Genomic DNA, 20,415 nt, shown 5'->3' with positions numbered 1-20,415 from the left:
TTGTTAAGCGCTGGTTCACACCAATGCGATTTGACACCCCATTTGCGGCAATGGAACCGTTCAAATTGTGGCGAATCAAGGTTCCGGCTCTACTTTTCATTGCAACTTGCATTGAATTCTGTTAAATAAAGTCGCAAGCCGCATTGAAATCGTACATCAAAATTGCACTCATCGGCAGCTTTGAAATCGTGCTAAAGTCGCGTGATTTCAAAGGCGCACTGGTGTGAACCAGGGCTGAGAGAAGTAGTATTCTCCAAGACACAGCTGACTTCCTTTCCGGTGATCTCGAACTTCTTTCTGATTTTGGTTCTTCATTTTACCTAACATTGCATGTCTTTTATGCTCCACAGCAAAGTGTAAGGCCCCTTTCACATGGGCTTTCCAATCCGGTCCCCCTGTCAGTTTTTCATGTGGACCTGATCGGATGCTCCACGCACCTCTATGGAGCGGTGGATGTCAGCAGCGACATGTCCGTTGACACCCACTGCTATCCCATTCTATCGTGTCGGTGAAATCCAGACAAATGGTAACCCTATTTTCCATCCGTCTAGAGCAGGGGTCTTCAAACTATGGCCCTCCAGTTGTTCAGGAGCTACATTTCCCATCATGCCTAGTCATGTCTGTGCATTTCAGAGTTTTACAATGCCTCATTAGATGTGTAGTTCTGCCACAGCTGGAGGGCCGTAGTTTGAGGATCCCTGGTCTAGAGGATCAGATCGGATCCGATGAAAACGGACAGGCGGTTCGTTTTCACAGGCTCTCCCATAGAGGAGAGCAGAGCTCTGACATGTCCATCTCAGCACAGTGAGTGGAGACGAACCTTTCATCCGCCTGCTCAGTGGGGATCGGCGGATCGATCTCCCGCTAAGCAAAACAGAGTCTGCCTGGCAGAGAGCCCGTGTGAAAAGACCCTACCTGTTTCTGTGAAGATTCTAGTTAGTGTTACATACCTTTGCGTGTTTTATTGCAATTATTTTTAAGAGATATGTTGGTTTTTTCAATTAAAGGTGATTTTGATTTACCAAAAATAAAGAAGTGAGCATTAAAGGTCATACTAATTTAAAACCTTTTTTTTTTTCTTTTAGAATTTCCACCAGGAAGTGGAACAATTAGCACATTCTGAGAGTTTGTCAAGTTTGGACAGTCTAGAAGAAGGTCTGAACACTAATGAGGAAGATGATACAGTGCAAGATCTTCCAATTGACACTTTGCACAGAGCGTTGTCAGAAATCTCTTCCACAGTGAATAGTGGAAATCACTACACCAATCGAAGTAACAGTGGGTTACACAGTGGAAAAAGTTCTCCTGAACCTCATCAGGTCATTCCGGATATATTAAGAGAACAAAACTTATCTGTGAAAGTTGAAGAGTGGCACAGATCTGGTGCTGAGCAAGCAGTAACAGATACTTCATCACACAATGGATCCTCCTACGCTTCCTTCTCCCCAACACAAGAAATAAAGCACTTCTCAGACATGCCCATTGCAGAGGAAAAGACAGGTTATCCTGACATGGGTTATAGGGAAAGTACAACTGTTGTGGTTAGGCCAAGCAAAGCTTGGGCCACTCCCGACCCAACCCCAAGAGAAACCACACAAACCTTGGTGCTTCAAAATAACAAAGACATGGTACAATGCCCTGGCTTATCAATAAAGCCCATAATGACTCAGCCCTTGGCAACTCCAATAGTTGTTCCATTATCTGGAAGTTCTGCCAGTAACTGCCAACCCAACTCTGATTTAAAACAAAGTAAACATATACATGAAATCCATTCAACAAATTCTGTTTCTGATGCCATGGCTAGTTCATATAATTCACAGTTTTATAGAGTGAAAAGTGACCTGATTAAACCTATAGAAAACAGCAATCAGAGCACCCCATTGCGGGGATACCTCTCCTCACCCAATCTAGTTTCTAATATCAAATCTGGTGTTATGAACGAGGAAAAGGAAGATCGAAAAAGAAGTGGTAATTCCCAAGATGATACTGATGATGTTTTGTCTACGATTTATATCAAAGCAAGAACTAACAGTGCTGGAAAAGAAGGACACAGATTGTTAAAAAGTATATTAAAGAAAGGATCAAAGTATGAGAAGGTTTATAATAGGACTTTGGGTATTGGGAAAATGTTTCAGCTGGGAGAGAAAAGCTCAGATGGCCTTAGGGACAGTGTGGAACTGGCTAAGGAAAAGGAGAAAAATAAAAATAAAAAATTAAGATGGCTAGATGAAATGGACAAAATAATGGAAAACAAAGAGGCATCAGGAACAATTAGGAATTTGGAAGGTAACCTGAAGCCTCAATTGGAGGCCTCTTCTGCTGGAAAGTTTATGGAACATGTTCTTGTCCCTACTGTTTCCATAACTGACCAAGTAGGTCCTTCAACTGGGACTCCTAGCTCTGTTTATTCTACGGGTTATCATTTCACCAAGCAGGCATGGATGGCAACTAAAGGAGAGGAAATGAACTCTGTAGGCCATACCTATGCCATCAGAACACCACCAAAGGCAAAGACAAAGATAGCAAAGCGCCCAAAATCAGCTAAAAGTCAATCTGTGGTTGCCTATCGGAATAGGAGGGGTGTCATTATAAGGCCCCAATCAGCTACTGAAGCAAGTAAAATTGCAAAGACTCAGGGAAAGGTGATTGTTCCTCATCCTCCACCCAGGCATGCCACGGACAATAATATTAGTGAGACCATCACAGAAACCAAAGCTCAGCCTGTGAACATAAACATTTCTCAGGTTAATAATTTGAACAATGTTGTACAGTCACCCAGTCATGGTTTACCAAGAGATGCAATGCCTTCTAAAACATTATCTCGTTCTTTGGGTAATATGATTGCTGCACAACAACCTGGGCCTCCTGATGCTGAGAATGCCACAAAATCTCTCCTTTCTTTGAACAGTGATCGGGTGTCGGCTTTACAAGAAAGCTTACCCGTTTCTGCCAAACGGAAGCCTGTATATGGAGAGAATGGACTGCGTCTAGACCATACTCCTACCGATGAGGAAATTGCTCTTTTGTGGAAAGGAGTACGAAGTGCCTTATCTCATAAAAACTCTGCTGCTGGTACGTTGGTTTGTTTGTTTGCAAAATGACAAATATACGCTAAAAAACGTTAGGTGGTCTTTCCATGTTGAGAAAAGTTACATCAAGCAGCAAACAGCAAAAAGTCCAGGTCCTGGTGTAGGCTCACACTTTTCGTGACCTCAAAAAATATACCTAATAACCCATGATCTGCAATTCAGTAACAATGCTCATTACTAAGTGCAATTAAATGAGAAAAGTTTCTGGGCAAAATGTAACCAAATTAGTGTTTTTTTTTTTTTTTTTTTTAAGAGTAAGACTCCATTCACACCAGCACGACTTGTCAGGTCCATTGACTGCTACAGGACCCGTTCTAATAGGAGCGTCACAAGTCGCCCCGACTTAGAAAAAGGGTCCTGTACTACTTCGGGGCAACCTCGGAGCGACTTGCATAGACTTCCATTAAGTGAAGTCTCTGCAAGTCGCTCCGAAGTCATGGTGATGGGAATGCACAAGTCGCCCCCGAAGTAGCACAGAGTCGTGCCGCCCCAGTGTGAACTGAGCCTAAGGGGTTTAGAGTTGATAAATTGTGGATCATAGATTACTTGGTATGTTACACCAAGTTATCTGTTGTATTTGTTTTCAGGTGAGTGATATCTGCATAAAGCTGGTCATAAATGCGACAATATTGGGAAAATTTCATTACATTTGGGGCAAAATCAAATTCATACGTGACCAGATGTGAAGCTGAACTCTGGATAGTTAAAAAATGAGTAAATTGTCCTCCTCTTCAAATGCCTTGATAGGTGTCTGTTAGTCTTTAGGAGTGGGCCATCCTAGATAGGCTAAATTTGCATGCAGACTGCCTTAAAGCGGAGTTCCGGGCACAAAATCAATGTTTTTTTTTTGTGCCCGTCCGCTAGTTCTGGATAACCTGAAAAGGAATTGGATAGTTAGGTTTTTTTTTTTTTAAAACTCACCTTGTAATTGTAGATCGTAAATACTCACCTCAGGGTACTTCCTCCCTCGGAGCCGCGGCTCACCCCGTCACTTCCTGTCTCGCGATGATTCCTGGGAGCTGAACGTCATCGCTCCCAGGAATCAATGCGACGGCACCGGCCCCGCACGTCATTTCCGGGCGACGCCGCATTCCCCTGCTAAACAGCTTCTGGGCATGCCCAGAAGCTGTTTAGGAATGCGGCGCCGCACCGGAAGTGACGAGAGGGGCCGGTGCGGCGCATTCTGGGAGAAGAAGACGCGAAAGAAGACGCAGAAGAGGACCGCGCCGGCTTCAGCTGCCCACAAGAGAGATGGAAACGCTGTGAAAGAAATTTTATAAGTAAGTATTTCTTCTAAAAGGTAAGTGCGAACCGGGACAGATCAGAGGCTAGCCATTGTGGAATGTGCTAGCCCTGACTTTCCCGGGGGTATGCTTATTGAAAAATGACATCTGTGCCCGGAACTCCGCTTTAAGTAATGCCCACATGTGGTGCTGAGCTTCCATGATTGAAAGAACTGAAATCCAATGATTGAAAAGGGCAGGCCACAGAAACGTCAGGCTGAGGAGGAAAGATTATGTGAAGTTGGATATCAAATGCCAACATTTGAGACAGGCACTATCTGACTTGCTGCAACTTCAGTACAGTGGTGCCTGTACCACTGTGCAATAATGAAGGTAAGGCTAGAGTTTAGCTTTAAATTAACAAATCTCTTTAATATGTTAAAGAATACTTCCAGGCATCGGCATGATATACATAGTTACATTGGTCCAGCTAAGAGAGAGTCATTTTACTGAGTCACAGAGAACTCCCTGTAACATGTAGCAAATCTCGTTTGGTTGTACATCTCCTATGGCTCACCAGGGCCGGATTAAGAGCATCATGGGCTTGGTGCTGAGGATTTTGAAGGGCCTTAAGGGCCGTGCCTTGGCATGCACCCAGAGGAGGAAGGGTGCAGCCATGCATGCCTAATTCAACATGGGATGCTGTCTCTGAAGCCCATAAACACATCCATGCATCGGCAACTGTCCCTCCTTGTCCGGCCTTCGCGCTGTGTGGGGAGGTTCTGAGGGTGCTGCCTGGGGAAGCGAGCATAGAAGCCAGACTTCTGTGTTTACAAGTGACAGAAGAGCGGTAACAGTGAATATGGCCAACCCGGGGCCTATATAAAAGGTAGGGGCCTGGAGCTGCAGCTCCAATAGCCCCTACGTTAATCTGGCCCTGTGGCTCACAGAAGTGCAGTTTTTTCTGCACTCCTGTGACCCGTTTTCAGCAGAGAGCGGGCAGAAGTCCGCTCTCTGCTGACATCACAGAAGTCGGTCCAGGCGCCGCATCATCGCGACCACGGAGTCGGAATTCACCAGGTGCCTGGACTGACACCCGGCTCAGCCTCTTAGCGCCTCGCTGAGAGCCTGAGGTGGCCACTCCCCACCCCCTCCTCAGCCCAGCGCTCCAATGAGCGAGGAGGGGGCAGAACAGAGAGCTGCTGACTGACAGTCATCAGCCCTCTGCTTGGGGAGCTGACAGAACTGAGCGATCGGCGGTGTTCGATCGCTCGGTTCTTAGTGGAGAGGCACTGGGGGACAGATGCAGTATCGGGTCGATGCTGCATCCACCTAGGTAAGTATAATTGGGGGAAAAAACTGAATCCCATATATCTCTTTAATACAATAGCAAAACTATAGAAGAGGAAGCATGTAACATGAAAATCTATAAAAAATAACTCTTTAACCACTTAAGCCCCGGAAGATTTTACCCCCTTCCTGACCAGGGGGTATTTTGCGATTCAGCACTGTGTGACTTTAAGGGACAATTGCGCGGTCGTGCGACGCTGTACCTAAACGAATTTGACGTCCTTTTTTTTCTCACAAACAGAGCTTTCTTTTGGTGGTATTTGATCACCTGTGCGATTTTTTGATCATGCGCTATAAACAAAAAAAGAGCGACAATTTTGCAAAAATAACAATATTTTTCACATTTTTTTTATATGAAATTCCCAAAAAAAAATGTAAAAATCTAAAGTTTTTAACATTTTCGGCCAATTTGTTTTATGCTACATATGTTTGGTAAAAAAAACCGCAAAAAGTGTATTTTGATTGGTTTGCGCAAAAGTTATCGCGTTTACTAACAAAGGGAAAGATTTGTCTTTTTTTTTTTTTAACGCGTAATGGTGGCGATCTGCGATTTTTTTTTTTTTGCGGGACTGCGACATTGGGGCGGACAGATTGGACCCTTGACTGACATTTTTGACACTTTTTTGGGGTTACCAGTGACATTACTACAGTAATCAGTGCTATACATATGCACTGTTACTGTAAAATGACACTGGTAGTGAAGGGGTTAACTTTTTTTTAGAGGGAGGGGTGGTGTGTGTCCCTAGGGGCGTGATTCTAACTGTGATTGGCTGTGGCTTGAGCTGTAGGAATAATAGTAGAACCGTATGATCACTGTTTCTACACAGGGTAGAATGGCAGGCGGCTTGTTTACATCAGCCGCCTGCCTTTCTCCCTCTCCACCCCGACAATCCGCCGGTCACACGCGCGGGGGAGTCGGTGACCGTGCGGGAGCGCGCCTCCGGCGGCGCGCGCTCGCTCCCCAGAGCCTCACAGGCTAGTGACCTACCGGTACGTCACTTTGCCTGTGAGGGGCTGACTGCAAGTGGTTAACACTGCAGTAATAACTCAAAATGTGATCCTACTGAAACATTTTCCATGTGCCTTCAGTTTCATTTTAATTCTGTTTGATTGGAAACTTAAGACCTGAACAGTAATTTACATGTTGTAGTTTTCAATTTACTTTTCATTTAAAATCAAATAAATGTAATACTATAAGATAAGATTTTTACAACAGATCCCTCTAATGTTGTTTGTTGTGTTCTAGGCGATTTCCATCCCGGTGATCTACCTTCTAATTTACAGACACGACCTAACCTGTCCCATGTTGTCATTGATGGAGGAACCCTGAATAACTGGAAAACATTTTCTAGAGCGAATGGCTTCTCCTCTCCTTTTGTTAATGGTAGGATTTTCAACATTATAATGCTATGTTTTGACAAGATATTTAATGATTCATGATAATAGTATGAACTAGCATTAGCGCTTTAGCACTTAAACATGAAGTATCCTGATCAGGTAAAAAATTATTTGTATGAGGATCTGTGAATGAATATGTACCATTATACGATGGGAATACTGAACCTACATATTTCAGCCGGTGACTAATTGTGCATGCACCATCTGGCCACTTAAGCAATCATTTATGCAAAAAACATACAGGATTGTTTCTATAGCCTTTGATGGACTCTCACCTTAACTGACTGGAGATGTCTGCTTTTATTTGTCATTACTCAGTAAGATCATTGCCCAACCCAGCAGTACCCTGCCAGATCAGCGGAATGTTCTCGTGTCTGTATGCACCCTAAGGCTGGCCAAAGATTCTGCAATTTATTTTCTTCAATTACAGGTTGAAGGAAATAAAATTGCTTGATTCCCCCATTAACTCAGTCAGTTTTGATGGGGGAATTCCTCCCGCGGCGCTATTGTGTTCTGCTGGTGGGGAGTGTAGAGAGCCTTCCCCACCAGCAGAATACAGTGATCACTGCCAGCAGCTATAACAGCCAGCAGTGATCACACACAAAAAAAAAAACCCCAGCAAGCTGGTTGTGCTGAAGCCAATTGGTGGATCGACTTCAGTACAACCAGCCTGCCCATAGATGGATCAAAATTTGTCCACTTCCTGCTGAACCGGCTGAATTTCAGTCTGTCTATGGCCAGCTTAACTCTCAAGTCAAAACTTCGGGCAGTAAGTCTCCATCACTTAGGTTGGCCATAGAGGATTTGTTTTTTTTCCATCAGGCAGAGGGCTGATTGAAAAGAAAAAATTAACGGATTCCCCCATCCACACAAGCGAGGTGGATGGAGGTATCCTCCCGCTGAGCTATTGTGTTCTGATAGCAGGGAGAATACTCTGATCAGCGCTGCAGCCCCCCGATCAAAGGAAAGTTTTCCAACAGTCCCATTAGATTGACTTCTGTTGAGTGGGAATGGCCATAGATGGATCAAATTCCCCTAGTCCCTGCTTAGCCGGCTGAATTTTAATCCAACAATGGCCAGATTTAGGCTTTCCATGAACAGTAATCAATGGCAGTGACACAAAGTGAAGATAGGCAAGTACAAGACTGCAGTGCCAACTTCCCTCACAGCCCCAGATCACCCCAATCTACTCCTTTTTTTCCCTCTCATCTCAACCCAGCACCAGTCTAATTCCCACACTTCACTATGGTTGCCCTTCTCACTTTCCCATTTTCCTTTTGCTATTTGATAGTTCATCTCAGGCTTTGAAGTGTTCAGTGTGGTTCCTATGTCTTTTTTCCCACCACAATATGGTCCTGCCCAATCCTCTTTCCACCATCTACCCCCTCCCTTGACTTGACATCCATCCATATCCCTAACCCCTCCAAAGTTTCCACCCTTCTCTTCACCATCATCTCATGTTTCCCTATTGCCACCACCATCATTATCGCCTGATCCCACTGCCATCAGCATCCTTTCTTGGCAGCCTTTGAGGAATTAAAGTTGAACTCCAGAGATTCATCTTTTTTCTCCTGATTTTTTTTTTTTTTTATTAGGTTATGTAACCCTTCCAAGGAGAAGACAGTTTGTAGATAACAATGAGAGCAAACGAAAAGCTTTGCTGGAGCAAAGAAAAGGAAGACCTGGTTCAGCAGGCTGGAGGCCTCCACTCTCACAGGTAGGCAATGGCCATCTTAACCGCTTCCATACAGAGCAGTTAGACCCCCTTCCTGCCCAGACCAATTTTCAGCTTTCAGCACTCTCACACTTTGAATGACAATTGCTCAGTCATGCTACACTGTAACCAAACAAAATTTTTATCATTTTTTTCACACAAATAGAGCTTTCTTTTGGTGGTATTTGATCACAACTGGGGTTTTTTTTTTCGTGATATAAGCAAAAAAAGAGCAAAAATTTTGCAAAAAAAACACTTTTTTTTAGTTTCTATTATAAAATTTTGCAAAAAAATTAATTTTTCTTCATACATTTGGGCCAAAATTTATACTGCTACATATCTCTGGTAAAATTAACCCAAATTAGTGTATATTATTTAGTCTGTGTGAAAGTTATTGAGTCTAGAAGCTATGGTACCAATTACTGAAAATTGATCACACCAGATGTACTGATGGCCTATCTCCTTTCTTGAGGCCCTGAAATGTCAGGACAGTACAAATACCCCCCAAATTACCCCTTTTTGTAAAGTAGACAGTCCAAGGTATTTAGTAAGAGGCATGGTGAGTTTTTTGAAGTTATAATTTTTTCCCACAATTCTTGGGAAAATGAAGAAAACATTTTTTTTTCTTTTTTTTTCCCAAAACGTTGTCAATTTATAAGCTATTTCTAACACATAGCATGTACACAGCAAAAATGACACCCCAAAATTCATTCTGCTACTCCTTCTGAGTATGGTGATACCACATGTGTGAGACTTTTACACAGCCTGGCCACAAAAAGAGACTCCACGTCCAAGTAGCACCATAAGGCGTTTTAGGAGCATAAATACACATAAAACTTTCTTACTACCTATCACACTTTTCAAGGCCCTAGAGCAACAATACAATGGAAAAGTCCACAAAATTACCCCATTTTGGAAAGCAAACACTCCAACGTATATTCTATGAGGCATTATGGGTCCTTTGAACATGTCATTTTTTTCCACAAGTTTTTGGAAAATGTGGGAAAAAAATAAAAACTTTTTTTTTTACACAAAGTTGTCAATTTATAGGATATTCCTAACACATAGCATGTACATCGCAAAAATGACACCCCAAAATACATTCTGCCACTCCTCCTGAGTATGGCAATACCACATGTGTGAGACTTTTTCACAGCCTAGCCATATAGAGGGGCCTAAACATCCAAGGAGCATCATCATGCATCCTAGCCACTTGCCTAGGCCTATTTTTGACATTTGGTGTTTACAAGCTAAAATCAGTTGTTTTTGCTAGAAAACTACTTAGAACCCCAAAACATTATATATTTTTTTTTAGCAGAGACCCTAGAGAATAAAATGGAGATTATTGCAATATTTTTTATCACACCGTATTTGCGCAGCGGTCTTCCAAACGCAATTTTTTGGGAAAAAAAATCACTTTTTTTAATTAAAAAATAAGAAACCAGTAAAGTTAGCCCAATTGTTTTCCATAATGTGAAAGATAATGTTACGCCGAGTAAATAGATACCCAACATGTCATGCTTCAAAATTGCGCACGCTCACAGAATGGTGACAAATTTTGGTACTTAAAAATCCCCATAGGCGACATTTTAAAAATTTCTACAGGTTGCTATCTTAGAGTTACAGAGGAGGTCTATGGCTCAAATTATTGCTCTTGCTCTAACGATCGCGACGATACCTCACATGTGTAGTTTGAACACTGTTTACATATGTGGGCGGGGTTTCTGTATGCGTTCGCTTCTGCGCGCGAGCTCGCGGGGACACGGCGCTTTAATTTTTTTTTTTTTTTTTTACTATTTATTTTATTTATTATTTTTTATTTTTACACTGTTTTTTTTTTAAAAAAAAATTGATCATTTTTATTTCTATTGCAAGAAATGTAAACATTACTTGTAATAGAAAAAGGCACGACAGGACCTCTTTTTTGTGAGATCTGGGGTCAAAAAGTCCTCAGATCTCACAAGTACACTAAAAGATAGAAAAAATAAAAAAAAAAATTAAAAAAAAATTAAATAAAATGAAAAAAAAAAAAAAGGGACCTTTAAACTGGTTGCTAGGCAACGACGTTTGCCGTAGCTCTGGTCCTCCAAGACCATAGAGTCGAGTGAGGGCAAGCTTGCCCTCACTCGACATCCTGTCTGTGAGGATCTGGGACCGGATCGTTTTCCCCGCTGCCGGCGGGTCCGGTAAGCGGGGAAAAGGACCAGAATGCAGCGGGAGGGGGGGGGGGGCACCTCTTCCGCCACCCCGGAAGGGTGATCCCGCGGCGAATCTGCCGCTGGGACCACCCTTATCGGAAAGCCAACCGTCCACCGTTTAAAAAAATACCAGGGTTATGGCAGCTATCTGCTGCCATAACACCGGTATTTAGGTTTAAACGGACGACGTATGTTAACCTTTTTGGACTTAGACATGGTGGCTGTATGAAGGGTGACAGGTACTCGGGTACTTTGCTGGGCAGGTGACAGGTACTCTGGTACTGATGAGCAAGTGGCAGGTACTCGAGTACTCCGATAGGCAGGTGACAGGTACTCGGGTACTCTTATGGGCAGGTGACAGGCAGGTGATAGGTACTGATGAGTAGTACTGATACTGATAGGTGATACTGATACTGTACTGATGGGTACGGATGATCAGTACTGATACTAATAGGTGATAGGTACTGATGGGTACTGATGAGTAGTGATGGGTAATGATGAGCAGGTGGCAAGTACTCGGGTACTTCAGGTGTCAGGTACTCTGATGAGCAGGTGGAAGGTACTCGGGTACTCTGTTGGGTAGGTGACAGGTACTCGGGTACTCCGATGACGGGTACTCAAAGTACCCGAGTACCTGTCATCAGAGTACCCGAGTACCTGTCATCAGAGTACCCGAGTACCTGTCATCAGAGTACCCGAGTACCTGTCATCAGAGTACCCGAGTACTTGTCATCAGAGTACCCGAGTACCTGTCACCAGCCCATCAGAGTACCTGTCACCAGAGTACCCGAGTACCTGTCATCAGAGTACCCGAGTACCCATCATCAGAGTACCCGAGTACCTGTCATCAGAGTACCCGAGTACCTGTCACCAGCCCATCAGAGTACCTGTCATCAGAGTACCCGAGTACCTGTCATCAGAGTACCCGAGTACCCATCATCAGAGTACCCGAGTACCCATCATCAGAGTACCCGAGTACCTGTCACCAGCCCATCAGAGTACCTGTCATCAGCCCATCAGAGTACCCGAGTACCTGTCATCTGAGTACCTGATGGGCAGGTGACAGGTACTCGGGTACTTTGATGGGCTAGTGACAGGTGCTCTTTATTGGGGGGGGGGGGGCAATCAGTGTGTTTGGGGTGCACTGTAGTTGGTAACTAGCTGTTACCACAATCTCCTCCTCACACAGGATCAGTGTGTGAGGAGGAGAACACGGTGACAGCTAGTTACCGTGTTCTCTGATGACATTTGTGACCGGCTGTGATTGGACACAGCCGGTCACGTGGTAAAGAGCCAATTTCATTGGCTCTTTACCTAGATCGGGGATGGGCTCTGTCCGAGGGACGAGCCTCGTCCCCGATCGCCGCGCTGCGCGCCCCCGGGGGCGCGCATTAAGGAAGGAACGAGCGGCTCGCGCTGGAGCCGCTCATGTGATCGGCTGTGATTGACACAGCCGATCACGTGGTAAACAGCCAATTTCATTGGCTGTTTACCTTGATCGGGGTTGGGCTCAGTCCGAGGGACGAGCCTCACCCCCGATCGCCGCGCTGCGCGCCCCCGGGGGCGCGCAGTAGCGGGGAGATCCGGGCGCCGTCATATGACGTCGGCCCGGAACGAGAAAGGATTTGTGCCGACGTCATTTTACATGACGCGGTACGGAAGGGGTTAATAAATATGTGCAAAACACTATGCTTCCCAGGTCAGAACCATGCTAACACATGATAAAGTATGTGTTAAAGTGTATATAAACTCAAGAACAAAAAATATATGATATTACAGCTTAGTGGTCCTTAGACCGACCAGCCGCCCTAGTTTTAGAGCGGCAGGTCAGCTCTGTCTCACGAAAGACGTACCTGTACCACTGGACCACTAGCGGGGGCGTGCGTGCACCCATTTGCCACAAGAGAAGCTGATCAGCGGGTCCGGCAGCAGCGATTGCCGCCAGGATACCCGCAATTGCTCCCTGTGGAGACAGAAAGGCGGTCTGCCGTTGTAAACATGGCAGGCCGCAGTTCTATCAGTTATGCACACAGGGATCCTGTGTTTCTCTTATTTAGGAACACAGGTCTCTGTGTTCATGCAGCAAGCCCATCCCCCACACAGTTAGAAAGCACCCCCTAGGGACACATTTAACCCCTTCCCTGCCAGTGTCATTAGGAGAGTAACAGTTGCATTTTTAGCACTGATTAGTGTAGTAATGTCACTGGTTCCCCCAAAAATGTAAAAAAATAGGTGTCTGATCTGTTCGCTGCAATGTCCCAGTCCCGCTAAAAATCGCTGATCGCCGCCATTACTAGTAAAAAAAAATGAAATAAATAAAAATTACATAAATCTTTCTCCTAGTTTTGTAGAAGTGATAACTTTTGCGCAAACCAATCAATATACACTTATTGGGGGTTTTTTACCAAAAATATGTAGCAGAATACAAATTGGCCTTAAATGATAAAAAAAATTAGATTTTTTAATTTTTTTTTATTAGGAATGTTATATGGCAGAAAGTAAAAAATACTGTTTTTTTTTTCAGAATTGTCGCACTTTTTTGCTTATAGAGCAAAAAATAAAAAAATCGCACAGGTGATTAAATACCACCAAAAGAAAGCTCTATTTGTGGGGGAAAAAAGGACATCAATTTTATTAGGGTACAGTGTCTCACAACCACGCAATTGTCAGTTAAAGTAATGCAGTGCTGTATTGCAAAAAATGGCCTGGTCATTAAGGGGGCATATCCTTCCAGTCCAGAAGGGGCTAAACAGATTTTTTTCCTCCCATTATTTTCACCTGGTAATCCTTCCAGAAATTCACTGCCTGTCCTAGTTTGGCAACGCTCACTCACTGTACTGAATCTATGGAGGAGCAGCATTGTCACCCTAGGCTGCTTTCCTAAATTAGACACCAGAACACCTCCCCCTCTCTTGTCTCTTATACATTGAACAAAATTATAAACGCAACACTTTTGTTTTTGCCCCAATTTTTCATGAGCTGAACTCAAAGATCTAAGACTTTTTCTATGTACACAAAAGGCCTATTTCTCTCAAATATTGTTCACAAATCTGTCTAAATCTGTGTTAGTGAGCACTTCTCCTTTGCAGAGATAATCCATTCACCTCACAGGCTGGCCACAATAAAAATCCACTCTAAAATGTGCAGTTTTATCACACAGCACAATGTAATGAAATACAAAAAAACTATCAGCGCAAACCCAATATATGTGATAAAATAACTCAACCTCAATTCACTGTGCATAAATCAGGTGTGTGAAAGTATATAAGTGGTATCCGGCAGCATACACCAATCGTGTTTCACAAATCACAATAAACTATAAATCCTACCAAAATGTGATGCGCCAGAAATATAATAAAAAAGTGATGACTTTAAATACAATAAATCATATCCAGTTCATAAGGCACATAGCAATGTGTGTGCTTCCAATAAAGTGATATGAAGAGTGTCCCCGTATCCAATTGAAGAAAATCCAGTGATGAAAACAAGTTGTAAACACCAATTAGTGAATCCCTCCACCAGGTGAATTAGCCTCTCACCTTCCTAAAGGACCCAAACGGGCCAGCAATCACATGTATCGTGGATCAGACTTCCAGGAAAGAGCCACACTGTATTGCACCTCGAGGGATCCCGGGACATATAAAAAACAGATGAAGAAATCTAGTGCTCTCTGCTTACTAATAAGGGTGTGCTTTATTAGAGAAAGGCAGATCAACTCACATTTGTTGGGCACTCAGCCGTGCCTGCTGTATAAGCGATGTCAGCGATCTGTTACCAGAGAGAGACTCTGCGTCGGCCACGCACGCTCCGTCCCCCTATACGCGTTACGTCGAGCGTAATGCTCCTTTGACTTCCTCGGTAGGAAGTCACCCCTACCGAGGAAGTCAAGTTGATCTGCCTTTCTCTAATAAAGCACACCCTTATTAGTAAGCAGAGAGCACTAGATTTCTTCATCTGTTTTTTATATGTCCCGGGATCCCTCGAGGTGCAATACAGTGTGGCTCTTTCCTGGAAGTCTGATCCACGATACATGTGATTGCTGGCCCGTTTGGGTCCTTTAGGAAGGTGAGAGGCTAATTCACCTGGTGGAGGGATTCACTAATTGGTGTTTACAACTTGTTTTCATCACTGGATTTTCTTCAATTGGATACGGGGACACTCTTCATATCACTTTATTGGAAGCACACACATTGCTATGTGCCTTATGAACTGGATATGATTTATTGTATTTAAAGTCATCACTTTTTTATTATATTTCTGGCGCATCACATTTTGGTAGGATACACAGCACAATGTCACAGAGTTTTGAGGGAGCGTGCAATTGGCATCCTGACTGCAGGAATGTCCACCATTGCCTGTGAATTGAATGCTCATTTCTCTACCATAAGCCGTCTCCAAAGGCGTTTCAGAGAATTTGGCAGTACAGTAAACCCCCCTCCATTGCGGGGGTTACGTTCCGGACCCAGCCGCGAAAAGTGAAAATCCGCGAAATAGAAAAACCCTATTAAAATGCATTGTAGGCATGTTTTTTTTTACTGTCACTGTACGTGTAAAAGCATTTTAAGGTCTTTAAACACACTTTTAAAACAATAGAAACTCATTTAAACACATAAAAGATACTGAGAGACATAGCAAGAGCTATGGAAAACACAAAAATATTTCATTTTTAATGATTTATATAGTAAAATAACATTACAAAAAAAAAACGCAATATAACGCAATCAAAAAACTGAACCGCGATGGAGCGGGGGTTTACTGTACATCCAACCGGCTTCTCAACCGCAGACCACGTGTAACCACACCAGCCCAGGACCTCCACATCCAGCATCTTCAAGATCGTCTGAGACCAGCGACCCGGACAGCTGCTGCAACAATCGGTTTGCATAACCAAAGAATTTCTGCACAAACTGTCAGAAACCGTCTCAGGGAAGCTCATCTGCATGCTCGTCGTCCTCATCGTGGTCTCAACCTGACTGCAGTTCGTCGTCGTAACCGACGTGAGTGGGAAATGCTCATTCGATGGCGTTTGGCACTTTGGAGAGGTGTTCTCTTCACGGATGAATCCCGGTTTTCTTAGATCTTTGAGTTCAGTTCATGAATAATAGGGGCAAAAACAAGTTTTGCGTTTATCATTTTTGTTCAGTATATATCTGTATAACATGGAGGGACGTGTTTTGCAGTCCACGGAAGATTGCTGGGCAGGACTGGTAAAACTGCTTGGGATTTCAGTGAACCAGAGGCAGGGTGAACAGGAAGTTATGAGCTCACTGTGGTTCTGGCAGGATCAACATCATCAGGATATAACACAATTCTTTCAATGGCATACTTAACAAACCAGAAGGGAGCAAATAAGAGTTCATTGCTAGGGTTTACATAAGCATTATATTAACTTATTTTCCTTTCCTTTCATATATTTACATGTTTGCTGTGTCCTAATTGTGTTTGTCAGAGAAACATTTTTAGGAGAAAATAACTATGAGATAAAATACCGAAGGGAGTTGAAATAACTCATCCATCTTAGTGAATGGAGTGTAATGCGTCTGGAGGAAAGTGCGGCTGGTAATCACTGGTGTTTGTTCAGAACATATCACCAGTGTATTTTCATCATTGTGTAAACATTGCAGCTAAGGAACACAGAGCAGATTGCAGGCGACATGACTTCATACGCATGCAGATGTCTCAGTGAAAGTGGTTACACAATGTCTGACTATTTCATCTCCCCCCAATACTTCAGATGTCATAACAATATTATGTAAATGCATTGCTGGCTCAGGTAGATTGCTGTAATATTTTGGGCTGTATTGATTTTTTAAAATCTAAAATCCTTACATTCATTATTATTATTATTATTATCGGTGTGTGTAGATGCAGTGAGTGCACCATAACAACATCTTTATTATCTGCATGGAACACACAAACTGATTATTAAACTTAAATGCGTGGTTGTACGACGCTGTACCTTAACAAAATGTATGTGCTTTTTTCCCCCCTCAAATAGAAATTTATTTTGGAGATATTTGATCACCTCTGCGGTTTTTATTTTTTTGTGCTATAAGCAAAAAAAGACCGACAATTTAAAAGAAAAAAATATATAAATTTTTTTTTTTACTTTTTTTTTTTATGGCTATAAAACCTATCCAATAAAAAATTTGAAAAAATCAAATTTCTTCATCAGTTTAGGCCAATATGTATTCTGCTACATGTTTTTGGTAATAAAAAAAAACAAAAAAAAAAACAATAAGCGTATATTGATTGTTTTGCGCAAAAGTTATAGCATCTACAGACTATGGGATTTTTTTTTTTTCTTGTAATGGCAGCGATCAGTGACTTATAGTGGTATTGCCACGGACAGTTGGGACACTAACTGACACTTTTGACACTTTTTGGGGAGCAGTAACAATAGAGTGATCGGTGCTAAAAAATATGTACTGTCACTATACTAATGACACTGGCTGGGAAGGGGTTAACATCAGGGGCGATCAAAGAGTTAAACGTCTGCCAAACCAGTGCTTTACTACTGTGGGGGAGGTGCTTAGCAGAGACACAGAATCCATGCCTTCTGTACTGACAGAACGGCGATCTGCTTGTGTATCAGACATCGAGTCCGCCGTACCGGCCGATCAGCTCCTGCTATGTCTAGGCACAGCGGGAGTGGGCCCGGAAGTGCAGGATCACATACTAGGTACGTGATCCTGCGCAGCAGAGCGCCTTGCCGCCATATATATACAGTATACGGTCGGCAAGCAGTTAAATATTACAGGTACTTTTATAGCGCTGTCAATTTACCCAGTGCTTCACACACACACACACACATATATATATAGCACCCTACAGGTAGGTGCTAGGTAAAGATATAGTGGGCCTTGTCTGTCTAACAGTGGGGCTGTGATTAAATAGTCAGGGTGTCATGGTTTCCAGGTGTGCCTGCTGAAGTGGGAGTCTCCCCACTGGCTCCTGTGAGAGGCTTCTCATAGGGCGGTGGAGGAAAACCAATCAGGGGACACATCCAGGCTTGTAACTACCCCAGGAGGCAGATTCTGCCGCAAAGGATTCTGGGAGTGGGTATAAGTTTGGGGGTGGCACATGACACAATGTATTTGGCGGGAGCAGAGTCCCAGGAAGGAGAGTGCGACTGTCTCTCTATCTGAGGAAGGTGGATGTCTCGGGGTGTCGCCTGAGTGTACAGAGCGTGCTGAGTGAGCTGAGGGGATCCGGTGTGCCGAGAGCCTGCGGAGAGAGGGGTCCAGTCCCAGGAAAGCCTACATAGGTCGTGAGTACTGAGGATTGCCCCTGGGGGTCTGCCTGATGTTAGAGGAGACCACTCCGGAAGAGGTTCTAGGATCCAGTGCCAGCTAGTTGTAAAGGGGGTACCTAGGTTGAAGTCCCTGAAGCTACAGAGGGGGTACATAGTCAGTGGACCCTGAAGAGTTCAAGGTAAAGGGGGCACCTGCAGTTGGGCCCTGAACTGTACAGAGTGTGTCAGTTGCAAGTACAGCTAAAAAGAGTTCTACTTCATACTACCTCAAGCTAGTCAAAGCGGGGGACAGTATTCAGTGACTTCTACAGCACAACAGTGTCAGTTCTACAGTTCTCAGTCCTGGATCTTTGGACTAAAAGTCGAGAATTCAACACCTCTGTGTTCTACAGGATATTTACAGCGTTAGTGAGCGTTGGCTGGCGCTGGTGTATCGTTAAAAAACCATACCTCGTTAGAATTCCATACCCTCGTCACTTCCGGTCTGAAACAGCTGAGCGGCGCAGCAGTGCGCATGCTCAGAGCCCCGGATACGTCATTGCACAGCAGAGAAGTTCACAAGTACGCATGCTCGGAGGGAATGAAATTATTACGGAGTGTGTGTAATGTTATACTTGCGGCGGTTACATTAAAACAGTTCGGCGGCAACATGGGGCATCTCCTCTCCTATCCCTGACACTTTCCTGATCTTGGGTAATAAATATAAAAGCGGCGGCGGGTGTATGAAATGTAAGTGACGGCGATCTCGGCTCCGTGATCCGCTGTTATATTTATTAGCCGAGATGAGGGAAGTGACAGGGGTAGGAGCGGAGATGACCCATGTTGCAGAGGAGCTGTTTTAATGTAACGGCGGCAAGTGTAACATTACACACACTACTGTGAGAAATCCATACCCTCCGTTGGTGCGCCGGAAGTGACGAGGGTATGGTTTTTTCACGGAACACCGGCTGGCGTCAAGGAAACAGGGATTTTTCAGGAGTAAAGTCCCACATGTAATTAGTTCAAGCCTCAAAGAGTATCCCACTCATTCCCTTCTCCCATCCCCTTTAAATCAAATAGAAATCACAAACAAAGATGCCGGAGTTGTCGCTGCTTCAGTTGTCACACCCAGGGTCACAGCTCACATGGGCTGGAGAGAGTACCGGTACTAATGGCAGGCCCACATCAGGCCACAGGCCTGGAAACCTTGCCATATATATATATTGTGAGGGATTAGCTCGGTGGCGGGTGTGGATGACCCCTTGGGGGGTGCGTTTTCACAAGAAGATAGCCGAGAAGTGGTTGCAAACAACACTTTGATTTATTCATGCAATTTACTTCACACAATTGCAAGCCTCAAAACAGCCAAAATAAAATAAAACAAAATAAATCCTTGCCACTGTGGGTGGCTACCTTCTCACACACTGGAACCTATCTAATGAAGTCTGTCCCCAACCTACTGTTGGGCAGACTTGGCTGATCACACAGCAGACTCTCAATAGTCCATGTTTTATCTCTTCACATTGAACATATCCCTTTTCTCTTCACATTGAACACAGTTCATCTATTTCTTCCCACATATAAATAGTTCATTTAACATGTCCCTTTTCCTCTTCATATGGAACATGTCCCTTTGCTCTTCACACTCTTCACATTGAACACAGTTCATGTCCTCACCTTTGAGAAGTATTCACACTTGTTTACCCTCCTTAGCGCACATCACTTCAGGGGGTCTTCTCCCATGCTCACCAGCTTGTCAGGAGGCACTCATCTGTCTGTCCTCCTCTCCCAGCCCACATGGCGACAGGAGGCAGCAGTCCTTCTCCTAGGCTTCCTCAGCGTCGGGAGGCACACATCTGTCTGTCCTCCTCTCCCAGCCCACACGGCGACAGGAGGCAGCAATCAATAGGACTTCCTTTGGACAAATTATAGAGGCCTTCATTTCCTCATTCTGAACAGCTGAAGTCTGTTCAACTTCCTGCTGGCTAGCTCTGTAGCCAACACCCTATAGTAATTAAATCAGGTGGAAATGTATCTCCTGCCTGTGACTACATTCCCAGATTTACCTGACTTCCTGTCACAATATATATCTATATATATCTATATATATATATATATATATATATATATATATATATATACAGTGCTTTGCGAACGTTTTCGGCACCTTGAACTTTTCGACCTTTTGCCACATTTCAGGCTTCAAGCA

The 20,415-nt window shown here is 43.8% G+C and overlaps 1 protein-coding gene across 1 annotated transcript in view; it reads left to right on the top strand.

Annotated features, from left to right (window-relative positions):
* Positions 1 to 20,415, top strand: part of CEP126 (centrosomal protein 126) — a 138,536-nt gene that overhangs the window by 101,241 nt on the left and 16,880 nt on the right. The window contains exons 6-8 of the mRNA XM_082245594.1: positions 1,086 to 3,072; positions 6,909 to 7,046; positions 8,656 to 8,777. Coding sequence (XP_082101720.1) covers positions 1,086 to 3,072; positions 6,909 to 7,046; positions 8,656 to 8,777 — 2,247 coding nt within the window. The remainder of the gene's footprint in view (positions 1 to 1,085; positions 3,073 to 6,908; positions 7,047 to 8,655; positions 8,778 to 20,415) is intronic.

Source organism: Pelophylax lessonae (genome assembly GCF_965119305.1).
Source record: "Pelophylax lessonae genome assembly, chromosome: 2".
Classification (NCBI taxonomy): Eukaryota; Metazoa; Chordata; class Amphibia; order Anura; family Ranidae; genus Pelophylax; species Pelophylax lessonae.
This window is presented reverse-complemented; position numbering and strand designations above follow the sequence as displayed.